At 43.5% G+C, this 20,289-nt stretch overlaps 1 protein-coding gene across 1 annotated transcript in view; it reads left to right on the plus strand.

Moving 5' to 3' along the window:
* Positions 1-20,289, plus strand: part of PITPNA (phosphatidylinositol transfer protein alpha) — a 40,869-nt gene that overhangs the window by 16,548 nt on the left and 4,032 nt on the right. The window contains exons 5-11 of the mRNA XM_070394942.1: positions 2,446-2,453; positions 3,420-3,494; positions 4,676-4,759; positions 6,484-6,561; positions 6,701-6,811; positions 7,868-7,990; positions 20,169-20,237. Coding sequence (XP_070251043.1) covers positions 2,446-2,453; positions 3,420-3,494; positions 4,676-4,759; positions 6,484-6,561; positions 6,701-6,811; positions 7,868-7,990; positions 20,169-20,213 — 524 coding nt within the window. The 3' untranslated portion in view covers positions 20,214-20,237. The remainder of the gene's footprint in view (positions 1-2,445; positions 2,454-3,419; positions 3,495-4,675; positions 4,760-6,483; positions 6,562-6,700; positions 6,812-7,867; positions 7,991-20,168; positions 20,238-20,289) is intronic.

Below are 20,289 nucleotides of genomic sequence, written 5' to 3' on the forward strand. Positions count from 1 at the left end.
CTGGCTGAGAGATGCCACTGTCCTCTGAATAATTCTAGGGAGTGTGCTGCAGCTGACATGGGCGTTATTTTAGCTGCCAAGTGTTCGTTCACATATTGTCCTGACCTTTGGCCAAAAGAAAAAAGAGATAAAAGTAATTTCTAAATACTACATGGAGAGGAGGCAGAGGTAGGGGGAAGGTTGGTTTCTCCAGTGGGTGCTGACCTCACACTCACAGTCACCATCATACGAAATGAATGTGTTGAATCTTGGATCTGTTCAATTAGACGCTTGCTCTTTTAAAATAAACAAGGAAGGCTAATCTCCAGTTTCTTCTGGGGGGTGATGGGCAAAAGATGATTAGTTCAAACATCTAAGTTTGGTCCAAGTAGATTAAAGGGTGAGGTGAGATAGATAAAGAAGCATGGGATAAGTTCCTGAGTGGGATGAAAATGGAGTTGGAGCCGAAACCGGTTTGGCTCAGTGGATAGAGCGTCGGCTTGCGGACTGAGAGGTCCCAGGTTCGATTCCGGTCAAGGGCATGTACCTGGGTTGCGGGCACATCTCCAGTAGGAGATGTGCAGGAGGCAGCTGATCGATGTTCCTCTCTCATCGATGTTTCTAACTCTCTCTCTCTCTCCCTTCCTCTCTGTAGAAAATCAATAAAATATATTTAAAAAAAAAAAAAAAAAAAAAAAGAAAATGGAGTTGGAATACTCTGGTCATTCATTATCAGCTGTTTCTATGCTCTTACCTTACTTTTCTCTGTCTCCCCCCTGTTGTTGGTGGGCTGGGATGTGAGGAGGTGGTGAGGTGGGGTTTGGTCTGTGAATGAAAGTAGGAAGAGGAAGACAAATGTTTCTCTTTCTATCTCTTTCTCTAGCCTTAACCCTTGACTGAATGGTCTCACTAAGCCATGGTTTGAAAGTACCTTATTAATCTTACTTAGAGAGCCTGATTTTCTGACTACAAAGCGTTTCCTGGGACTTTTTAGTGTGCTCAGGATTGCAGTTTGAAGAAAAGGGAATGCTGGGAATGCAGAGGTGTTGGGAGGAGCAGGGAGGACTAGGGAAGATTGTTTGGTCACCCCCGTTAGCGTTAAGGACCAATGAGGGTCATTATCATCATAGATTCAGAAATGTAACTAGTCAGAACTGAGTGGATCTATTTCTCAGGGTCTCAAAAAGACTAAGGTATACAAACCTCATGTGCCAATATATTTAGTGTACACACCAAAGCGTGTATAATCAGAATGCCAGTATGCAGTGAACATGTTCACTTGCTTAAGTGATCAGACTCGTGTGTCTGTTCATTAGCATGTTCTGTCCTTACAGAGGCCAAACTAGAAGGAGAAAGTTGCTTGGAGAACATGGGGTCAGAATCAGGTGGTTAGTTGGAAAACCTTTGTGGCTGTGTGATCAAACCAGGCCAGCCTGACACCGCTGTCTCCACTCTCAGGATGGGGCTGCTAGAAGTGCCACGTTTGCAGCCTGGGGCTCCTGCCCCTAGGACAGCCCTGGAGAGTTTTTCCAAACTGGTCTCTTTGGACTCCTTTGATGGATATGATACTCACCATGTCCTTTTTGTTAGCACAATTTTCTCCAAGTTCATAACAGAGCAGTTATTTCAATAGGCCTTTTAGTTATCTTAATCTGGTGTTTTCTTCCCAGTTTCTTTCATTGGATTTAGGGAAATTACTTATAGTCTCCTGGGTTATTTCTATACAAGATAAATCTTATCCCTTATATTTCGACTTTTCCTCATCTCAGTCTCACAGGTAACCTTAGTTGCAGTTTTGGAGTTGTGGGGTTTGACTGTTAGTCCTATCAGTGTCCAAACATGGCAGTGTGGCAGCCATCAGAAGTTGAGATAACTCTAAATTCAGAGGGTACAGAATGATCCAGGCTGTTGTCAGGAGGAGAGCTAGTCCGTTCCCCAGTGACATTAGAGCTGCAGTCATTTTCTCTGATAAATAATTGAACTGTGCTTTCCGAGGGGTCTCATTACAATGAGCGGGAGTATAGAGGGTGAGAGGTTTGGTTACAGTGAGAGGAGGGATGCAGGAGGCAGATAGATGTGCCTGCCCTAAAGTGCCCTGCTCTGTGCCCCTGCAGTGAGGGGGATACCAGGTGATGCTCTGAGACAGAGCGGTGGGTCTCATTGCTTCAGCTCCTCAGAGCCAGTCCCCCTCCTTGCTCAACTGGAGAGAATCTCAAGGAGCCAATAGTGTCATTCCTTTAATTAAGTCCCAGATTTGGCCTTTGGGGACTTTCATATGATTGAAACTTGAGGGTTGATGCGTTTGAGGTACCAAATGCACTCACTGGGAATTGGAGGGTGACTGTGGGTGAGCCCCAGGGAGTGGAGAACTCTTTGCTATTGTGATCTCTGGGGCTGAGGGCCAGATATTCATTCATCCTCATTAATCTTTTTCTCTCTTCTTTCCATGTCCTTGCCTTGGAGCAGTTATTACAGTAAGTATTTTCCAAGGGGGGGTGGGGAGGATGGAATTGTAGATGATTTCTAAGAAAAAAGAAATAAAAATGTAACTGCACTGGAGGTTACTGGGTATTCCTCTCTTTCTTTTGGGTGACTTTTGGAGTTGTTGAGGCTTAATCCTTTTAGTCCTAAGGAGAAACCTATGAATTGGCAAAGAAGCCTCTTTCTTTAAGCTGCCTTGGCATGTGGCTTTGTAAGGTGCAGCAGTCACGGCATCCTAGCTCTGGCTCTCACATGCTCAGAATGAACCAAGGCTCTTCCCTGCTCGCGTGGGCCACATCATACCTTTAGGTTTGTACAGAACTTCAGTTCAGCTGACCTGAGTGGGGCTTCCCACTGGGCATCTATTGACCCCAGTGAACACTGACCCGTGGCATAATTATGAAGTCAGCAGGGTTTCTCTTCCATGCCCATCCCCTGTGTCATTGCCCCCTTCTCTCCACCTTTCAGCATCCTCATCCAGTGCCTTGTCCCTGTTGGTCAACATAGGCAGTTCTTGGGAACCCAATCCCTGCTAAGGAATTAATGGACTAATGTGTTCCTCCTTTGCTTAGTTCTAATTTTGAAAAAGCACTAAGGGAAGAAGATAGTAATTAGCATGAAGAGTTCATTTGCTGAGAAGAGAACTTTGGACCTCAGCAAAAGGTTGGCTAGGGGGGAATGGGGTAGTGACGAACATTTTTGGTGGGTTAGGAAGTCTTCCTCTGTTCTTCCCACACTACTAATTATTAGCACCCTGTTGCATAAGCTAGTAATCTATAAATTACTACAGACCTTGTTGGCTGGGGTGAGGATTGAGTGAGATCATGCATGCCTAGCATGCTGTGGGCTCCCAGTAAAGTTAGCTGTTATTATAAGGCAGAGGTTGCAGTCTCTGATCCAGTCATCTTTACTTTTCAACTTTGAGCCTGGTGATCATAAGGTATTTTCCCCCCTTCCAGAATGAGTACATGAAAGAAGACTTTCTGATTAAAATTGAAACCTGGCACAAACCCGATCTTGGCCAGCAGGAGAATGTAAGTAGCACTTCCCAAGAGCTCCAGTGGCTTCCAAGCTTCAGGGCAGGGGATTGCGACTCCACCCTGTTGCTTCTCCGTCCCTGCCATGGGGTCCGCTCTGTGCTTTCCTTTTCCTGGCCTGCTGGGTAACGGCCTCTGTCCTACCAGCATGGGGTTGCTCTGTCTCTGATTTGCAAAATATGATCTCTAAGACTCCTTAGAGGGCCTTTGCATTGTACTGGGACTGATCTAAAATGCAACTTCTGGTACAGAGGAGCTGTATTTTTAAAACATCAGGATGACAGCCTCTGTAGAGCACAATTTCCCAGTAACTCCTCAAATTTAAAATACATCTATCCTTTACCCCAGCAATTCCACACCTAGGAATTTATCATACAGTTATGTTAACACATGTACGAAATAACTTATATACAGGAAGGTTCATTGCAGCATTCTTTGTGTAGTCAAAGATTAAAAACAATACAAGAGCCCACCAGTAGAACACAAATAAATTCTGGTTCAGCCTTATAGTGGTATATTTTGCAAACATTATAAAGAACCAATAGAGAGAAAAAAGAACCAACAGGGAAAAATCTTTAAGATATATTGTTCATTGTTTAAGAAAGCAGGATGCAAAATGGTGTGTATTATGTGCTACCATTTGTATTAAAAGAAATATCTTCACACATGGATGTTTATAAGTGCATAGAATCTGGTAGCAGTGGTGTTAACTCTGGAGAGGACTGGGAGATAAACAAGACAAAGAATTACTCTGTATCATATCCTTTTGTACATTTTGAATTTGTATCATAATTTCATATTATGTATATGTACAACATGTTGGAATTAATTTATTAAAAGCATCTAAATAAACAGTATATGGCTAAGCAGGCAATATTTCCGCGAGTGTTTTATCGTCTTTACAAAGGGGGAACATGTGGAGATAATATAGGTAGCCCCGAGAGTGTTTTGGCCTGCTGAAGTGGTCCTTAGGCTGAAAAATCAGAGCATTAGTTCTCAAATGTGTACCCACTTAAAATTCATCTTCCCATTCCTTTGAATAATTTTCTTTGTAATTCTTTACCAGCAGAAATCTCACCTCTCTATCTATGGGAATAGCTGTTTTTAGGTGTCCCTTCTGGATAAAGGGTGCTTTATAGCTGACAAAAACTACACAGTGGTGCTCCTTGTTCCTGCAGGTGCATAAACTGGAGTCTGAGTCATGGAAACACGTGGAAACCGTATATATAGACATTGCAGATCGAAGCCAAGTACTTAGCAAGGTAGGAACTGTTTAGAGATGTGGGTAGCCTCTGAGATGAAGAAATGACTTCTAAGTGTCAGAAATCAGGGAACCAGACCCGACTAGGCTAAATGGGAAGTTCTCTCTTGGGTATTGTTTTATTTTTAAAATTAGTATTAAGAATTCCCTTGTCTTGACCCGGGAACACCACCAGGGAAATAGTGGCCCAGATGTGTGTGTCCTGTTTGGCCTCTGGAAATGATCACTGGACCGGGTGGGTACTATTGGTAGTCCTGAGGGTGATCCGCCCCGCTGAAATGACACTTAGCCTGAAACTAGTTCTCAAATTTATTTTTCCAACCCAGTAATTAAGAAACATTTAGTGCCTGCCTGTTGTGTTTGGAGTATTCTGTTTTGTGTGTTCCATGCAAGGAATGTACCAGATATGTGAAAAGACAAGTCCCCTGCCCTCAACAAGTTGGTAGTTGCTTCTCAGAGTAACAAACATGGCAGCAGGTGCCTAGCAAAGGATGGTCCACTATTTGACCATGCAGGTGGAGAGTGCAGGGACCTGCTCACTGCTGTGCTCACAGGAGGTATTCGTTCAGGAAAGGAAAGGGTAGTTCTCGCTCATTCAGTACTCTTCCTGCCTGACAAGCCTGATGGAATCAGGGAACAGGAATTTGAATAGTGTTTGCTCTCCATATCCCAGGAATATATATAGCAAAGTGAATATATCATAAGGGTGCAGCTTGATGGATCTTCTCAAACTGAACATACATACACAGATATTTCTCAAACAAATGCTAGCAAAGAGTATGACTCTTCGAGTATTTTGTCAACTCTGTTTCATGTGAATGGAGAGAAGCAGAGATAGGGAAGATTTTTTTTTAAGCATACATAAATAATCTTCTTAGCTTTGGGAAATATGACTGTGTGTGTATGTCTGTGATTTGTTAATGTCATTATTTTTGTTAGGTAGTTGCTATGAGTTTGCTTTTCATGGGCCCACAGTCAATGCAGAGGAACTGCCAAAGATTCAGCTTTTATTATGGTTAATTAGCGCACAGCATTGACTGCATTCTACATCAGTGAAGTGAAACTGACAAAAATGCACAAGAGGATACTATAATTGAACATTTTATGTTCGATACATTGAACATTTCTAATAATGATTTTATTAAAACAAGACAGTTTAAAAAAAGAAAAGAAAGAAACAAGCCAGACAGAGATCAGGTTAGATCTCAGGAACGATAGCCAGTTGTTCTTAGCTCTGGCTGTGTGTTTTAGAGTCACCCCCAGAGGTTAAAAAAACAAAACAAAATTTAAAAAAAACCATGCTGCCCTTATCTTCAGATATTCTTATTCATTGGGTTTTAGGTGGAGTGGCTCAGAAATCTGTATTTTTAAAAAGCTGTCCCTGGTAATTTGGATGCTCACTCCAGGTTGAAAATTGTTTTTAGACAGTGGAATACATGTCTGCTCAAACAGTCTGGTGACACTTTCATATGGTAGAACTGAACACAAACCCTGGCAGAGAAAGCCACCAGAACACTCCCCTGTGGCAAATGTAACAGTTCCATATCCTGTTTATAATATTTCCCGTGTTTTCTGTTGGCCATCAGCATTAAGATTGGCATGAAGTATACTTTGATGGAAAATCTGATTCCTCTCTCCCTCCCTTCATCTTCCTATCTCCCTCTCTCCCTGTCTCTTTCTTCCTCCTTTCCTCCCTCCCCCAACTCCAATTCTACCATTTCTCAGGATTACAAAGCAGAGGAAGACCCAGCAAAATTTAAATCTGTGAAAACAGGCCGAGGACCCTTGGGCCCCAATTGGAAGGTGCAGTTCACATCCTCACCACCAGGGGGATGGACCCAGTGTGGGTGGGCCTCTCCCAATGGCTGGGGCTGGGCTAAGGGAGAGCCAGAGCTCAGTTCTGTTAGTTACCTGCCTGCCTGTGGATGTGTTTCTAATACAGCAAGAACTTGTAAATCAGAAAGAGTGCCCATACATGTGTGCATACAAACTGGTTACTGTCAAGTTCAAGTGGTGGGGCCTGCAGAACAAAGTGGAAAACTTTATACATAAGGTAAGTGACCAGGTGAGGCCTTCCCAGTTTTATGGGTTGGTGGGGGTGTTTTGCCCAAGAGAAGATCATACAACCCATGTGACTTGTATCGTAGGGTAGATGACATTCAAATATTTCAGTTTGATTTCTCAGACTCCCACGTATCCTTATACTTAACTGTCTTACAGTTTAATACTGTCCATCCAAGGGCACCACATGTGACAGGGAAGGAAACTGAGGCCAAAAAAAAAAAAAAAAAAAGGAAACAGGAAGAGGCTTGCTATGATTGAAATACAAATAAAACTCAGTCTCTGTCTTTTCTTGAAGCCAAAAGGCAAGAGGCACTGTGAGCCATATTCTCCAGTGCCCTGAATTACTGAACTAGGCACATGTAAGGAGTTTTTATAGCCTTTTTTTCTCATGTGTTAGAGCCTCACTCTTGGGCTATATTTTATAGCTGCTGTTGGCCAGTTTTAACTTGGCTTTAGTCTTCAGAGACAAGGAGGAAACTTGGCACAGTTGTTTTGGGGCCTTGGCTTAGCTGTGAGCTCATGGGTTGCTGTCTAGGTAGCATTTTGGGCACAGGGCCTAGCTGTGAGGTAGACACCCTTTTTCTCCTGGGGGCCCCCTCCCACTCAAAGCCATACCTATTAGACTTGTGAAGGCAAAAGTCAGAGACCCTATGGGACTGGAGGACTGCTTTAGTTAAGCCAGCCAGGCATCACTCCTCCCCCACCTCCCCATTAAAGTGTGGGTATTGGCCCGGCCAGGTGCCCCAGTGGTAAAGCGTCGACTCTTGAACCAAGAGGTCACCAGTTCGATTTCTGGTCAGGGCACATGCCTGGATTGTGGGCTCGATCCCCAGTAGGGGATATGCAGGAGGCAGCCAATCGATGTTTTTCTCTCATCCTGCTCCCTTCCGCTCTCTCTAAAAATCAATAAAAACATTTTTTAAAAAGAATGGTTTAAAAAAACTAAAACATAAAGTGTGGCTATTGGTTTGGTGATTATGGGGAGGGGAGCTACAACAGTGGCCTTCACCTCTTGGGTTCTAACTGGGTTCCCTCCTTTTTATAGCAAGAGAAGCGTCTGTTTACAAACTTCCACAGGCAGCTGTTCTGTTGGCTCGATAAGTGGGTTGACCTGACCATGGACGACATTCGAAGGATGGAAGAGGAGACGAAGAGACAGCTGGATGAGGTAAGTGAATGTCCACAGGAGACTCTGGGCTCTCGACTAGATAAACATGTGAAGGGGACTGTCGTGCTGGAACAGTTCACTGAGGGCACTGTTTGTGGTTCTAGGAACGTGTCAGTGTCTGCTGTGGGTAAGGCCTAATGCCAGGCAATCTGGGAACTATCAGGAAAACAGCCTGTGCTCTTGAATTTGCACTCTAGTTGAGGTCTTGGCATATCCAGAGAACAAATATGGCAGGACGTGCTGAATGCCAAGTGAGTAAGACAGTTGCTGCAGTGGTTCTATAGAGCCGGTGGGGGAATCGTGCTGGGCTCCAGAGATGGAGGTGACCCTGGGAGGAGGCAGGCTGATTGTGAATACCACACACACAGAATTAATTGCTCTATTAGGTGGTTTTGAGTCTGGAGTCTGCTCCGTGGGAGCCTGAAGATCTAACGTTTGGAGATGCTGCCTGCAAGGCTCACTCTGAGGAGATCGTCATAAATAACATTACATACTCACTGAGTAAGGCACTGTTCTGAGGCTTTTCTGTACACCATCTCCTGTGAGCCTCACAACACCCATGAGTAGGCACCACTATGATCCCCACCCTCAGATAAAGAGCTGGAGGCTCTGAGAGTTCAACACATGTGCTCAGGGTCACACAGCCTGCTGGTGATAAGCTCAGCGTTAGAGCCAGAGCTCTTAATCATTCTGCCTCTTCTCCTCCCTCTAAATGCTATTTGGGCCCCTCCTTGCTTGGAGCTAAAAATAAGAAAGAAAGCTCTTTTTCATAAGATCTTCCATCCATTTCTCCCTTTTTGCCTTGAGTGGGTTGGCACAGAGCCTGGGTGTCTGGCAGACATTGCTTTGCATGGCCTGTCTGGCTCTCCAGCAGGGTCTTGGGTGAGACGCAGGCCTGGGTGCTGTGGTGCCCCATACTGCATGGCAGGAGCCCTTCCTTCCTCTGGAGCCCCCAGGGGAGTTGTTCTTAACTTCAGGATGCCACTTGCTGGGCTGATCACTGGTTAAGTGGTATGCTGAGTTAGTTCCTCTTGAAGGCAGATGTTTTGGTTATTCATTCAGCTACATTTGGCAGGAAGTGGTAGGATTTTGGACACAATTTCTGATTCTTTGGCTAAGGATCTGCAGGAGTGATAGAATTTAACATCCAGGGCTCTGGCCATTCTGACTATATAAGAGAGGCCTGAGTTTTTTTGTCACCCTAATCCTGACAAAAGGAAAAGAAAAAGTTACTAAATGGATCACAGAGCCTTCGGGGCTTTGGTCTGGAGCTTCAGTCACCCACTGTCTAACAAATGCCAGCCTAAAGTACACAGGCTCATGGAAGTGCTTGCAGGCAGCCTTTTGCTGTGGGTAGAATTTGAATTCTTGGACCTGGGAGAACTTGCCAGAGGATCTACTGGATCTGCCTCCCTCAGATCTGAACTTTGAGAGCCTTCATCATTAGGGAGTTCTTTTTTAACTCCCACCCCTTGTCTTTGCATGTTTCTTCATTCTCTGGAGAACTGTGCCAAAAGCTTAGATGACCCCTCTCCTCCAGGGTGACTACAAATGCAGGAACCCTGTTTGAAATTGGAATTTTAAAAATAGTTTGCAGAGGAAGAGAAAGCAAAGCCAAATCCATGTTACAGTGTAACATATTTTGACCCTGTTAGCAACTGTACCTTTTTTAATTTATTTTTTAAAAATATGTATTGATTTTATAGAGAGGGGAAAGGGAGAGAGAGACAGAAACAATGAGAGAGAATCATTGATTGACTGCCTCTTGCATGCCCCTCACTGGGGACCAAGCCCAAAACCTGGGCATGTGCCCTGACTGGGAATTGAGCCAGCAACCTTTTAGTGCATAGGATGAGACCCAACCAACTGAGCTACACAGGCCAGGGCATTTTTATAATTTAAAAACATTTTTTAATTGACTTGAGAGAGAGAGAGAGAGAGAGAGAGAGAGAAAGAAAGAGGAAGGGAGGGAGGGAGGGAGGGAGGAAAGGAGGAAAGAAAAGAAAGAAGTGGAGAGAAAATATCAAAATATCAATCAGCTGCCTCCCGCATAAACCCTGACCAGGAATCAAACCCTTCACCTTTTGGTGTATGGAATAATGCTCCAACCAGCTGAGCCACGGCTCCAAGGATATTTTTTCCAGTGATTTTTAGAGAGAGTGAAAGAAACATCAGTTTGAGAGAGAGACATTGATTGGTTGCCTCCTGTATGTGCCCGGACTGGGGATGGGGATCGAACGTGCAAGAACCTGCAACCCAGGTAACGTGTGCTTGACCGGGAATCAAACCTGTGATCCTCCGTTGCACTAATCATTAAGGAAACCAGCCAGGGCACTATGTTTTGTGGGGTTTTTAAAATATATTTTTCTAGAGGCCCAATGCACGAAATTCGTGCAAGTGTAGGCCTTCCTTCCCCTGGCTGCTGGCACCAGCTTCCCTCGCAGCCCCAGCTTCATCCCGAAGGTCATCCAGAAGGTTGTGTGGAAGGACATCCGGTCTAATTAGCATATTACGCTTTTATTATTATAGATTGATTTCAGAGAGGAAGGGAAAGGGAGAGAGAGAGAAACATCAATGATGAGAGAGAATCATTGATCAGCTGCCTCCTGCACGCCCCCACTAGGGATTGAGCCCACAACCCAGGCATGTGCCCTTGACCAGAATCAAACCCAGGACCCTTCAGTCTGCAGGCTGATGCTCTATCCACTCAGCCAAACCAGCTGGGGTTTTGGTTTTTTTAAGTACTTTTTCTTTTTTCCTACATGCATTATCTTCCTTTTTCTAAAGCTATAGTTTTTGTTTTTGTATTTAGTTTTTGAGGTGTCTCTGCTCCAAAGAATAGTTTTTGTTTCCTCATAGCTCCTTTTTCTTGTTGTACTCTGTGTTTGGCATTAGGGACTTTCCTCAAATGGCTGGTGGTCCTTGGCCACATTTAAGAACAAAGCTGTACAGTATTGTGACTCTACTGTGCATCTTGGGCAACTAATTACCAGATGAATTATGTCACAATAACAGATTTTAATTCTGCATTATTTGTGACTTTAAATGTTTGTTGCCCAGATGTTATGAAAGAATAAAGCTTTAAGAAATACTAATTAACTTAGCATGAAGATACTCAGGCTTAAGAATGACAGTTGTTGCCCTGGCTGGTTTGGCTCAGTGGATAGAGCATCAGCCTGTGGACTGAAGGGTCCTGGGTTCAATTCCAGCCAAGGGCACATGCCCGGGTTTCGGGCTCAATCCCCAGTGGGAGCATGCAGGAGGCAGCCAATCAATGATTCTCTCTCATCAGTGATGTTTCTATCTCTCTCTCCCTCTTCCTTTCTCTCTGAAATCAATAAAAGAAACATATTTTTTTAAAAAAAGAAGAACGACAGTTGTCCAGCCAGTGTGGCTCAGTTGTTGAGCGTTAACCCATGAACCAGGAGGTCACAGTTCGATTCCCAGTCAGGGCACATGCCTGGGTTGCAGGCTCGATCCCCACTAGGGGGCATGCAGGAGACAGCCAGTTAGTGATTTCTCACTGTTTTTTTTAAAAACATTTTCTCATCATTATTGTTTCTACCTCTCTCTCCCTCTCCCTTTCTCTCTCTGAAATAAATTTAAAAAAAGAAAGAAGGTTGTTGAAGTTAGATAGCTGTCTTCCATTGAATCAGGTAAAGAGAACTGACGAATGTATTACAGACATTTTTTATCAGGTTGATGAAAACAGTAGTCTGAGACATTGAAGACATCACTATTTAGTTGCTATACTGTTAATTTCTCTGTAGTTCAATGCTTTTATGGTAACAGTACTCTGAAGAATATACAATTGAGAATCTAATATATTGTAAAGGGAGGTGCATTCGGGAAAATTGCCAAGACACTACTGTTGTGTATAAATTCCCAGGTGCTGACTTTGCTGTGGTAGGAAGAGGGCTGGTTGCTTGACTGTGAGAACTGGGGGAGGGAATGCCAGGGCTGAAATGTTCTTTTTGTTGTTGTTGTTGTTCTTTTTTTAAATATTTTTACTAGAGGCCCGATGCACAAAATTCATGCAAGAGTAGGCCTTCCTTCCCCTGGCTGCCAGCACCGGCTTCCCTCTGGCACCCGGGACCCGGGCTTCCCTCGCAGCTCCGGCTTCATCCCTTAGGTTGTCCAGAAGGACGTCCGGTCTAATTAGCATATTACGCTTTTACTATTATAGATTGGGAAGAATGGAGAGGGAGAGAAAGATAGAAACATCAATGATGAGAGAAAAATTGATCGGCTGCCTCCTGCATGCCCCCTACTGGGGATTGAGCCCGAAACCCAGGCATATGCCCTTGATCAGAATTGAACCCAGGACCCTTTAGTCCATAGGCCCACACTCTATCCCAGGGGTGGGCAAACTTTTTGACTCGAGGGCCACAATGGGTTCTTAAACTGGACCGGAGGGCCGGAACAAAAGCATGGATGGAGTGTTTGTGTGAACTAATATAAATTCAAAGTAAACATCATTACATAAAAGGGTACAGTCTTTTTTTTTTTTAGTTTTATTCATTTCAAACGGGCCGTAGTTTGCCCACGGCTGCTCTATCCCCTGAGCCAAACCAGCTAGGACTGAACTGTTCTTTATTTGGACTTTCAAACAAGTCACCTGTTTTCAACTCCACCTCCACTCCCACCTTCAGAGGTGCTTCCAGTTCCTGAGCCTTGGGAAAACCTACAGCACAAATTGGTCTGCTCCTCCTTGGCTCCCTCCTCACAGGCATTTAGGTGTCAGCTCAGACTCCTCTGAGAATTAGTCACTATTCAATCTATTTTTCATCTTCCAGAATGTTGTTACTATCTCTTAGCTGCTGTTGTCTCCTCTGTTCTTATTGTCTTCATGGCCTTATACCTTTATCCTTTTACTATCGTTTTAGTTGGGTTTGGGGGAGGAATAGCAATAAATGCATGTATTCAATCTCCCATGATTCACTGCAAGTTTGCAATAGGAATTAGAATTTTTTTTTAATCCTCACCTGAGGATATGTTTTCATTGATTTAAGAGAGAGAGGGAGAGGGAGGGAGAGAGAGACATCGATGTGAGAGAGAAATATTCATCGGCTGCCTCCCACACAAACCTCGACTGGGGATCAAACCCACAACCTGGGCACATGTTCTGACCGGGAATGGAACTGTTGACCTTACGGAGTGTGGGACTACACTTAAGTAACTGACCCACACCAGTCAGGGCTATAACTGTTCTTTTTCTCTTTCTTTCTTTCTTTCTTTCTTTCTTTCTTTCTTTCTTTCTTTCTTTCTTTCTTTCTTTCTTCTTCTTTATTTTTGTAACTTATTTTTTAAATCAATGCGTAGTAGTCTAGTGTGGGTAGATATTTTGGTGAGTTATGAGGGGTCACTATAACGCCAGTCACCACTGCTTTAACATTAGTCTCTGTCGTACTCACCATTCTTGGATGAGGCTCAAGAATTTGAGAAACGAGGGATCAAGAGATTAGTCCTTTGCCCTAAAAAGAAACATGTCAGGAAATGTGTCTCTGTAGGAAAGTGATCTTTCTCTCTCCCTCTTTACCTCCCTCCGTATACCCTGCTTCTCTCCCTTTTTTCTCCCTCTCCCCTCCTCTTGCTCTCTTAAGAGACTCATAATTATGAGAGTGGGAGGAGGCACCTTAAAGGTGATTTAGTCCAGTGGTCGGCAAACCGCAGCTCACGAGCCACATGCGGCTCTTTGGCCCCTTCAGTGTGGCTCTTCCACTCAATACCGACTTCTGCGCATGGGCCACGAAGTTTTAATCGCACTGTACGTGCGCGCACGTGGTATTTTGTGGAAGAGCCACACTGAAGGGGCCAAAGAGCCGCATGTGGCTCTCGAGCCGCGGTTTGCCGACCATGGATTTAGTCAATTATATGTCTAGTGCTCAAGTCCTCTCCGCAGCCTCCCACCAGTTTGTGCTTGATCACCTCTTGTGTGGGGAACTCCCTATCTCCTAAGCATAGTGGTAAAAGCATTTCTATTATTACTAGAAACTGACATTTATTGAATCTTATTGTGTGGCTTCATGTGTAGTAAGAGTTTTTGCATGTATTATGTCATCAAATCTTGATGGCAACCTGTGCCCTAGGTACTATTTATTTTATAGATAGAGAAACTGAGACTCAAAGAAGTGAAGGAAACCCTCTAGTTCACTGAACCAACTGCCTCCTGGGCCTTTGGCCAGTAATTCTGTAGATAATGAGCCTGGGAGAGGAGAACTCATTTTAAAGTTTTTAAGAAAATTTGTTTCCCTATTTACTTGACTATCTAGAACATTTACTGAAAAACACTAAAGATTCTGTGCACGTGAGTAAGGTTCTGCTGAGGGCCCTGGCCAGTGTGGCTCAGTTGGTTAGAGCATCGTCCCGTGCACCAAATGGTCACAGGTTCAATTCCTGGTTAGGGTATGTACCCAGGTTGTAGGTTCAATCCTCAGTCAGGACACTATGGGAGGCAACTGATCGATATTTCTCTCTCACATCAGTTTCTCTCTCTCTCTCCCTCTCCCTTTGTCCATCTCTAATATCAATGAAAACATACCCTTGGGTGAGGATATAAAAAGAGGGCCCTGGCCATATAGCTCAGTTGGTTAGAGCATCATCTTGATACACCAAGGTTGCGGGTTTGATCTGGGTCAGGGCACATATAAGAATTAACCAATGGCCCTAGCTGGTTTTGCTCAGTGGATAGAGCATCGGCCTGAGGACTGAAGGGTCCCGGGTTCAATTCCAGTCAAGGGCACATGCCTGGGTTGCAGGTCTTGATCCCCAGTGGGGTGCATACAGGAGGCAGCCGATTGATGATTCTCTTATCATGGATGTTTCTATCTCTCTCTCCCTCTCTGAAATCAATAAAATATTTTTTTAAATCAACCAATGAATGCATAAATAAGTGGAACAACAAATCGATGTTTTTCTCTCTGTCCCTTCCTCTCTTTCTAAAATCAATAAGTAATTTTTTTTAATTACTAAAAGAAAATCAGATTCTGCCACAATTTTTCTCCCAGCCTTCCCTGTGGGCCTTCCTCTCTAAGTCCTCATCAACTCCATGAGTCTTCTGATTCCTCCATAATCTTTCCCTTCTGGATTTGGTCCTTCTGGTCCCCCTTGGGGGCTGTCTCTGAGCCTCCCTGTAGTCCATCTCCCAATTCATGTGCTTGCATGTGAATGTGCCTGTCCCTTTCACATCACCTGAATCTTAGCGCAGAGGGCCCTTGCTTCATCCTATGGCTTTTTGACTGAGGGACCACCATCAGGTTTAGATTTTAAGTTTTAAACTCTGGGTTGCTTACCCAGAGAATATATAAGGGTCCCTATGCAGTGAAGTGCCTTGCAGAACACTACACCTAGTTTCCAGTTTGGAATTGTGGTAAATACAGGGTGGGGCAAAAGTTGGTTTATGGTTGTTCCTGTGGCAAATAATACAATTAGTAATACAAGGATAATCTCCATGTTTCATGTATCACAACTCCAACCTACTCACAAATGTAAACCTACTTTTGTCCCGTCCTGTATAAGTTCTGAGGGTTAGGCTGATAGACGGAAACCACTTGGTACCTAGCTCACCTGCTGGGCCACGGAAGATTAGAATCCAAGAGTCCCATCGTGTCTGTAGGAGACAGAACTAGGACTTTGAGGGTGAGGGACCTCTACATGTGGAAGACGCTACTGTTCTGTGGAATCTAAATTCCCTCTGACCTGCCTGGCAATGGCTGACCCCAGGGCAGACCACCCAGAACACTCCACAACATCTTGAAATATGGGAGTAGCTTTATTTTCTTTTAAAATGCAGTTTCACTTTTCAATATTAAGGTAATATATAGGCATTAAATATTTTTGTGAAAAGTAGAAAGAAAAAAAATCACTGTACTCAGCATTTAAAGACAACCACTGGAAACATTTTCCTGCATTTCTAAGATTTTCTACACACTTTAAAAAATTTTATGAGAGAGAGTGAGAGAGAGAGAGCTATCGATTTTGTTGTTCCACTTATTTGTGCATACATTGGTTGATTCTTGTATGTGCCCTGACCAGGGATCGAACTCACAACCTTGGTGTATCAGGATGACGTGCCAACCAAGCTGCCAGCCCAGGGATTTCTACACACTTATTTAGTTATGATTGTATTACATGTGCCAGGTGGTTATCTTACTTTTTTCTGAACATTATAATGAAGCATTTTCCCACTAAAAAACTACTTTACATGCATCTTTCTGACTGCAACATACATGTTACTCTGTTCTCTGTCATTTACCCTATTTAAATTTTCCTTCGTGTTGTTTACAGGTTCTCACTGTTGTAAATAATGCTATGGTGAACATTTTTGTGCAGTTTTTTGTTTTGTTTTGTTTCGTTTTGTTTTTTGGTAATTAGGATATTTCCTCAGAATAAATTCCTACAAATGGAATTATAAGACTCTTGCTATTTATTGCCAACTTGCTTTCCCAAAGGGCTGAACCTATTTATAGAGAGGCTTTCTAAACAGATTCTAAAACAATTCCACATGTGCCTCATATCTGTGTTCCGTAGGGAATGCTAATTGGCTCATGGTTACTTTTCAGGGTCTTAAACTGATGTGTGTGTATGTTTTTTAAACTAGCTTTGTTTTTTAACAACTTTTTGTTTTGAGATAAGTGTAATATTCACATGCCAATTATAAGAAATAAGAGAATTCTGTTTCTTCCAATGGCAGTATCTTGCAAAACTATAGTGCAACATCAGAAAACTTTTACTATTTTTTAGGTCAAAGGAGTGTTTCATAATGTTAAAAGCAATTTTCAAAAGATCTAGAAAATATTTAAAAATACAAGTACATATAAGTAAATAAAATAGATAAATTAAAGTCCCTTTCCTCCAACCCCTGGCCTCATTCCTAGAGGAAACCACTGGCGGGGGGGGGGGGGGGGGGGGTTGGTTGGGCAAGTAGAAGTTTCTATTTTCATGTTTCTCAAATGTGTGTGTGTGTGTGTGTGTGTGTGTGTAGTACAGTGGCTTGATCTAAGGAATACTACAAACTTCAGATAAAATCTCTCATGTCACGAAATAAGCATTCTTAAGGCATCTATATATATATAAAAGCCTAAGTGACCATTATGACTGGTCACTATGACGATGCACTGACCACCAGGGGGCAGATGCTCAATGCAGGAGCTGCCCCCTGGTGGTCAGTGTGCTCCCACAGGTGGAGCACCGCTCAGCCAGAAGCTGGGCTCACAGCTGGCAAGCACAGTGGCAGTGGCAGAGTCTCTCCCACCTCCACTGCAGGCGGGTGGTAAGGTGCGAGGGGTCCTGGACTGCAAGAGCCCCGGACTGCGAGAGGGCTCAGATCAGGCTGAGGGACACCACCCCGCCCTACCCACCCCACTCCCCCCCCCCCGCCGCCCCAGTGCACAAATGTCATGCACCGGGCCTCTAGTAAGCATAAAATAATGCATTTTTATTTCAGTGGCACCCTGGTGGGGCACCTTGTCTCTGAGAGTAGGGGAAACTATCAGGTTCCCTGATGGGAAGTTGCATCTTATTTCAAGCAGTAGGAAAACAGGACCTGGGTCTGCATTAGCATTGAACTCTCACGGTATACAGGGATCTAGGTGAGGCCCAAGGAACTTTGCTCCCATGATATTAAATTACTTGTCTAATTATTGAAAATGTATGTGATCTTTAATGAGCTGACATTTAATAAGCATGTGTTTGTTTTTTTATTATTGATTTTAGAGAGGAAGGGAGAAGGAAAGATAGAAACATCAATGAAAAGAGGGTATTATTGGCCCTGACTGGTTTGGCTCAGTGGATAGAGCATCAGCCTGCGGACTCAAGGGTCCCGGGTTCGATTCCGGTCAAGGGCATGTACCTTGGTTGCGAGCACATCCCCAGTAGGGGGTGTGCAGGAGGCAGCTGATCGATGCTTCTCTCTCATCGATGTTTCTAACTCTATATCCCTCTCCCTTCCTCTCTGTAAAAAATCAGTAAAATATGTATATAAAAAAAGAGGGTATCATTGATTGGCTGCCTCCTGCACGCCCCACACTGGGAATTGAGCTCACAACCCAGGCATGTGCCCTCACAAGAATCAAACCGTGACCTCCTGGTTCATAGGTCAACAGTTAACCACTGAGCATGCTGGCCAGGCCACATTTTTGTCTTTTTAAAACTTTTTAAATAATTTCAGACTTCTAGAAGATGGCAAGAATATAATACTCCTTTATCCAGAGACTCCATTCCTTTAAAGCAGGGGTGGGGAACATCTGGCCATATTAGGCCCGTGAAATCATGTGGTCTGGCCCTGCCAAGGTATTAAGGATGAGTTAGATGTTTCACCAAATATAGCAGGCTCATTTTTTTTTAATGTTTTTATTGATTTTATTTTAGAGAGAAAGGGAGAAGGCTGGAGAAATAGAAACATTGCTAAGAGAGAAACATCAATTGGCTGCCTCCTGCATGCACCCCACTGAGGATTGAGCCCGCAACCTGGGCATGTGCCCTGACTGGGAATCAAACCGGTGACCTCTTGGTTCATGCTCAACCACTGAGCCACAGCGGCCAGGCCAGGCTAATTTTTAAGTTGATAATTTTGTATGGCCTGCGAATGATGTTATAAATATCCAAATGGCCCTTGGCAGAAAAAGGGCCACCCCTGCTTTAAAGGAAAGGATACAACCCAGGACCACACACTGCAGCCTTCTAGTCTCTTTCAACCTACTGATATTCCTATTTTTCCTGGGCATCTATGACCTTAACATTTTTTAGGGTTATAGGCTAGTCATTTTGTGAATGTCTCTCAATTTGGCTTTGTCCAGTGATTATGCATGATTAGACCCAGTTTATGTCTTTTAGGCCAGAATGTCAAAGATTTGGTGTTCTTTTCATTGTATTCTATCCTTCTGTCTAGTTACTGGTGAGGTTACTTACCTTTGTTCACCTGAAGCACAACAGGGTGTCCCAGGCTGGTCTTGTTCTTTCCATGACTCAACCCTAGAATCAGCCATATCTCCAAGAAGCCCTGGTTCCTTTTAGTGGAGGGAGGTGTGTGGCTGCTAGGTGTGCTCATTACTATTGGGGTGTTGGTGCTCCCAGGCCTTCTCATAGGACAGAGCTAGGGAACTTTTACATTTATATTTATTTCTATATCTACCGTACATATTATGTTCATACAAAATACCCCCAATTCCTACCTATCCCACAGGGGGCAAGTTTTTGTCTTTTTAAAAATATGACAGTGTCCTTATCTTTCACAGATCTGTCATGTTGGAAACTCTTGAATTCGTTGAACCCTTAGGAAGTAATATAGTAACAGTTATTAATTTGGACAACTAAAGTTACAGGAACAATAATAATTTAAAGATATTATTCAGGAAAGTGAGTTTTGAGCAAAATCTACAGAAAACAGGCTTTCTAGGTATAGTTAAGAGCCTACTCAGAGGTGTGTCTGAAAATAGACTTTCCTGTTCGGAGCAGAGGATCTTTGCTGTGGGCTATGAGAAGTGAGGCTTGTCAGATTGATTGATTTTATGACTCACTTATGGTCCATCTCCTTTAGGTCCTGATTTATCAGGTCTAGGACCCAAGAATCTACAAGTAACCCAGGCAATTATCTATAATAATAAAAGCATAATATGCTAATTAGACCGGACAGCTGAACAACCTTCCAGATGAAGCCGCGGCTGCGAGGGCTGAGCCCCTTGCATGAATTTCGCGCATCGGGCCTCTAGTTTTTACCATGTTTGAGGAAACTCTTACCTACATTGGGGAGGACCAGGAGAATTTTTTTTTACCATGCCCATGTTCCACATGGACATACGGGGGTGCAGGGGTGTGTGTGAACACAAAACATGGGTTTGAAATGTGGCAGGAAATATATTTTGAGGATGTTTCCCAGTGGAGAACTACCACTACTGAGGTAGAATCCCTGCAGTATGTGTCGGTATTAAAGTTTTAGTGAATAAAACGTAACTCTGAGGAGGACTGTAGCTTAAAAGTTCAGATTCTTCAGAGCTTGTGTATGTACAAATGCTACAGAACAGCATTTGGAACAAAGAAATAATAGATAACATGTGTTAGCTTTGGCTCTATGTATGCAGAACTCTATTCTTCTGATTGACTATCTATTGGCAGGATGTATCTGTGGTGGAGTTCTATCAGCAGCAAGAGGCTTCAATTTTTGTTGCTTTTTCTGTTTCAGATGAGACAAAAGGACCCAGTGAAAGGAATGACAGCAGATGACTAAAGCCACTCCACTCCCTTCTGCACTGTATGTACCCAGTTTCTCACTGTGTATGTCATAGGTGCTAAAATCAGTTTGG

Source organism: Myotis yumanensis, unplaced genomic scaffold (assembly GCF_028538775.1).
Source record: "Myotis yumanensis isolate MYYU_CA2020_CCGP unplaced genomic scaffold, mMyoYum1.0.hap1 SCAF_16, whole genome shotgun sequence".
In the NCBI taxonomy this organism is placed as follows: domain Eukaryota; kingdom Metazoa; phylum Chordata; class Mammalia; order Chiroptera; family Vespertilionidae; genus Myotis; species Myotis yumanensis.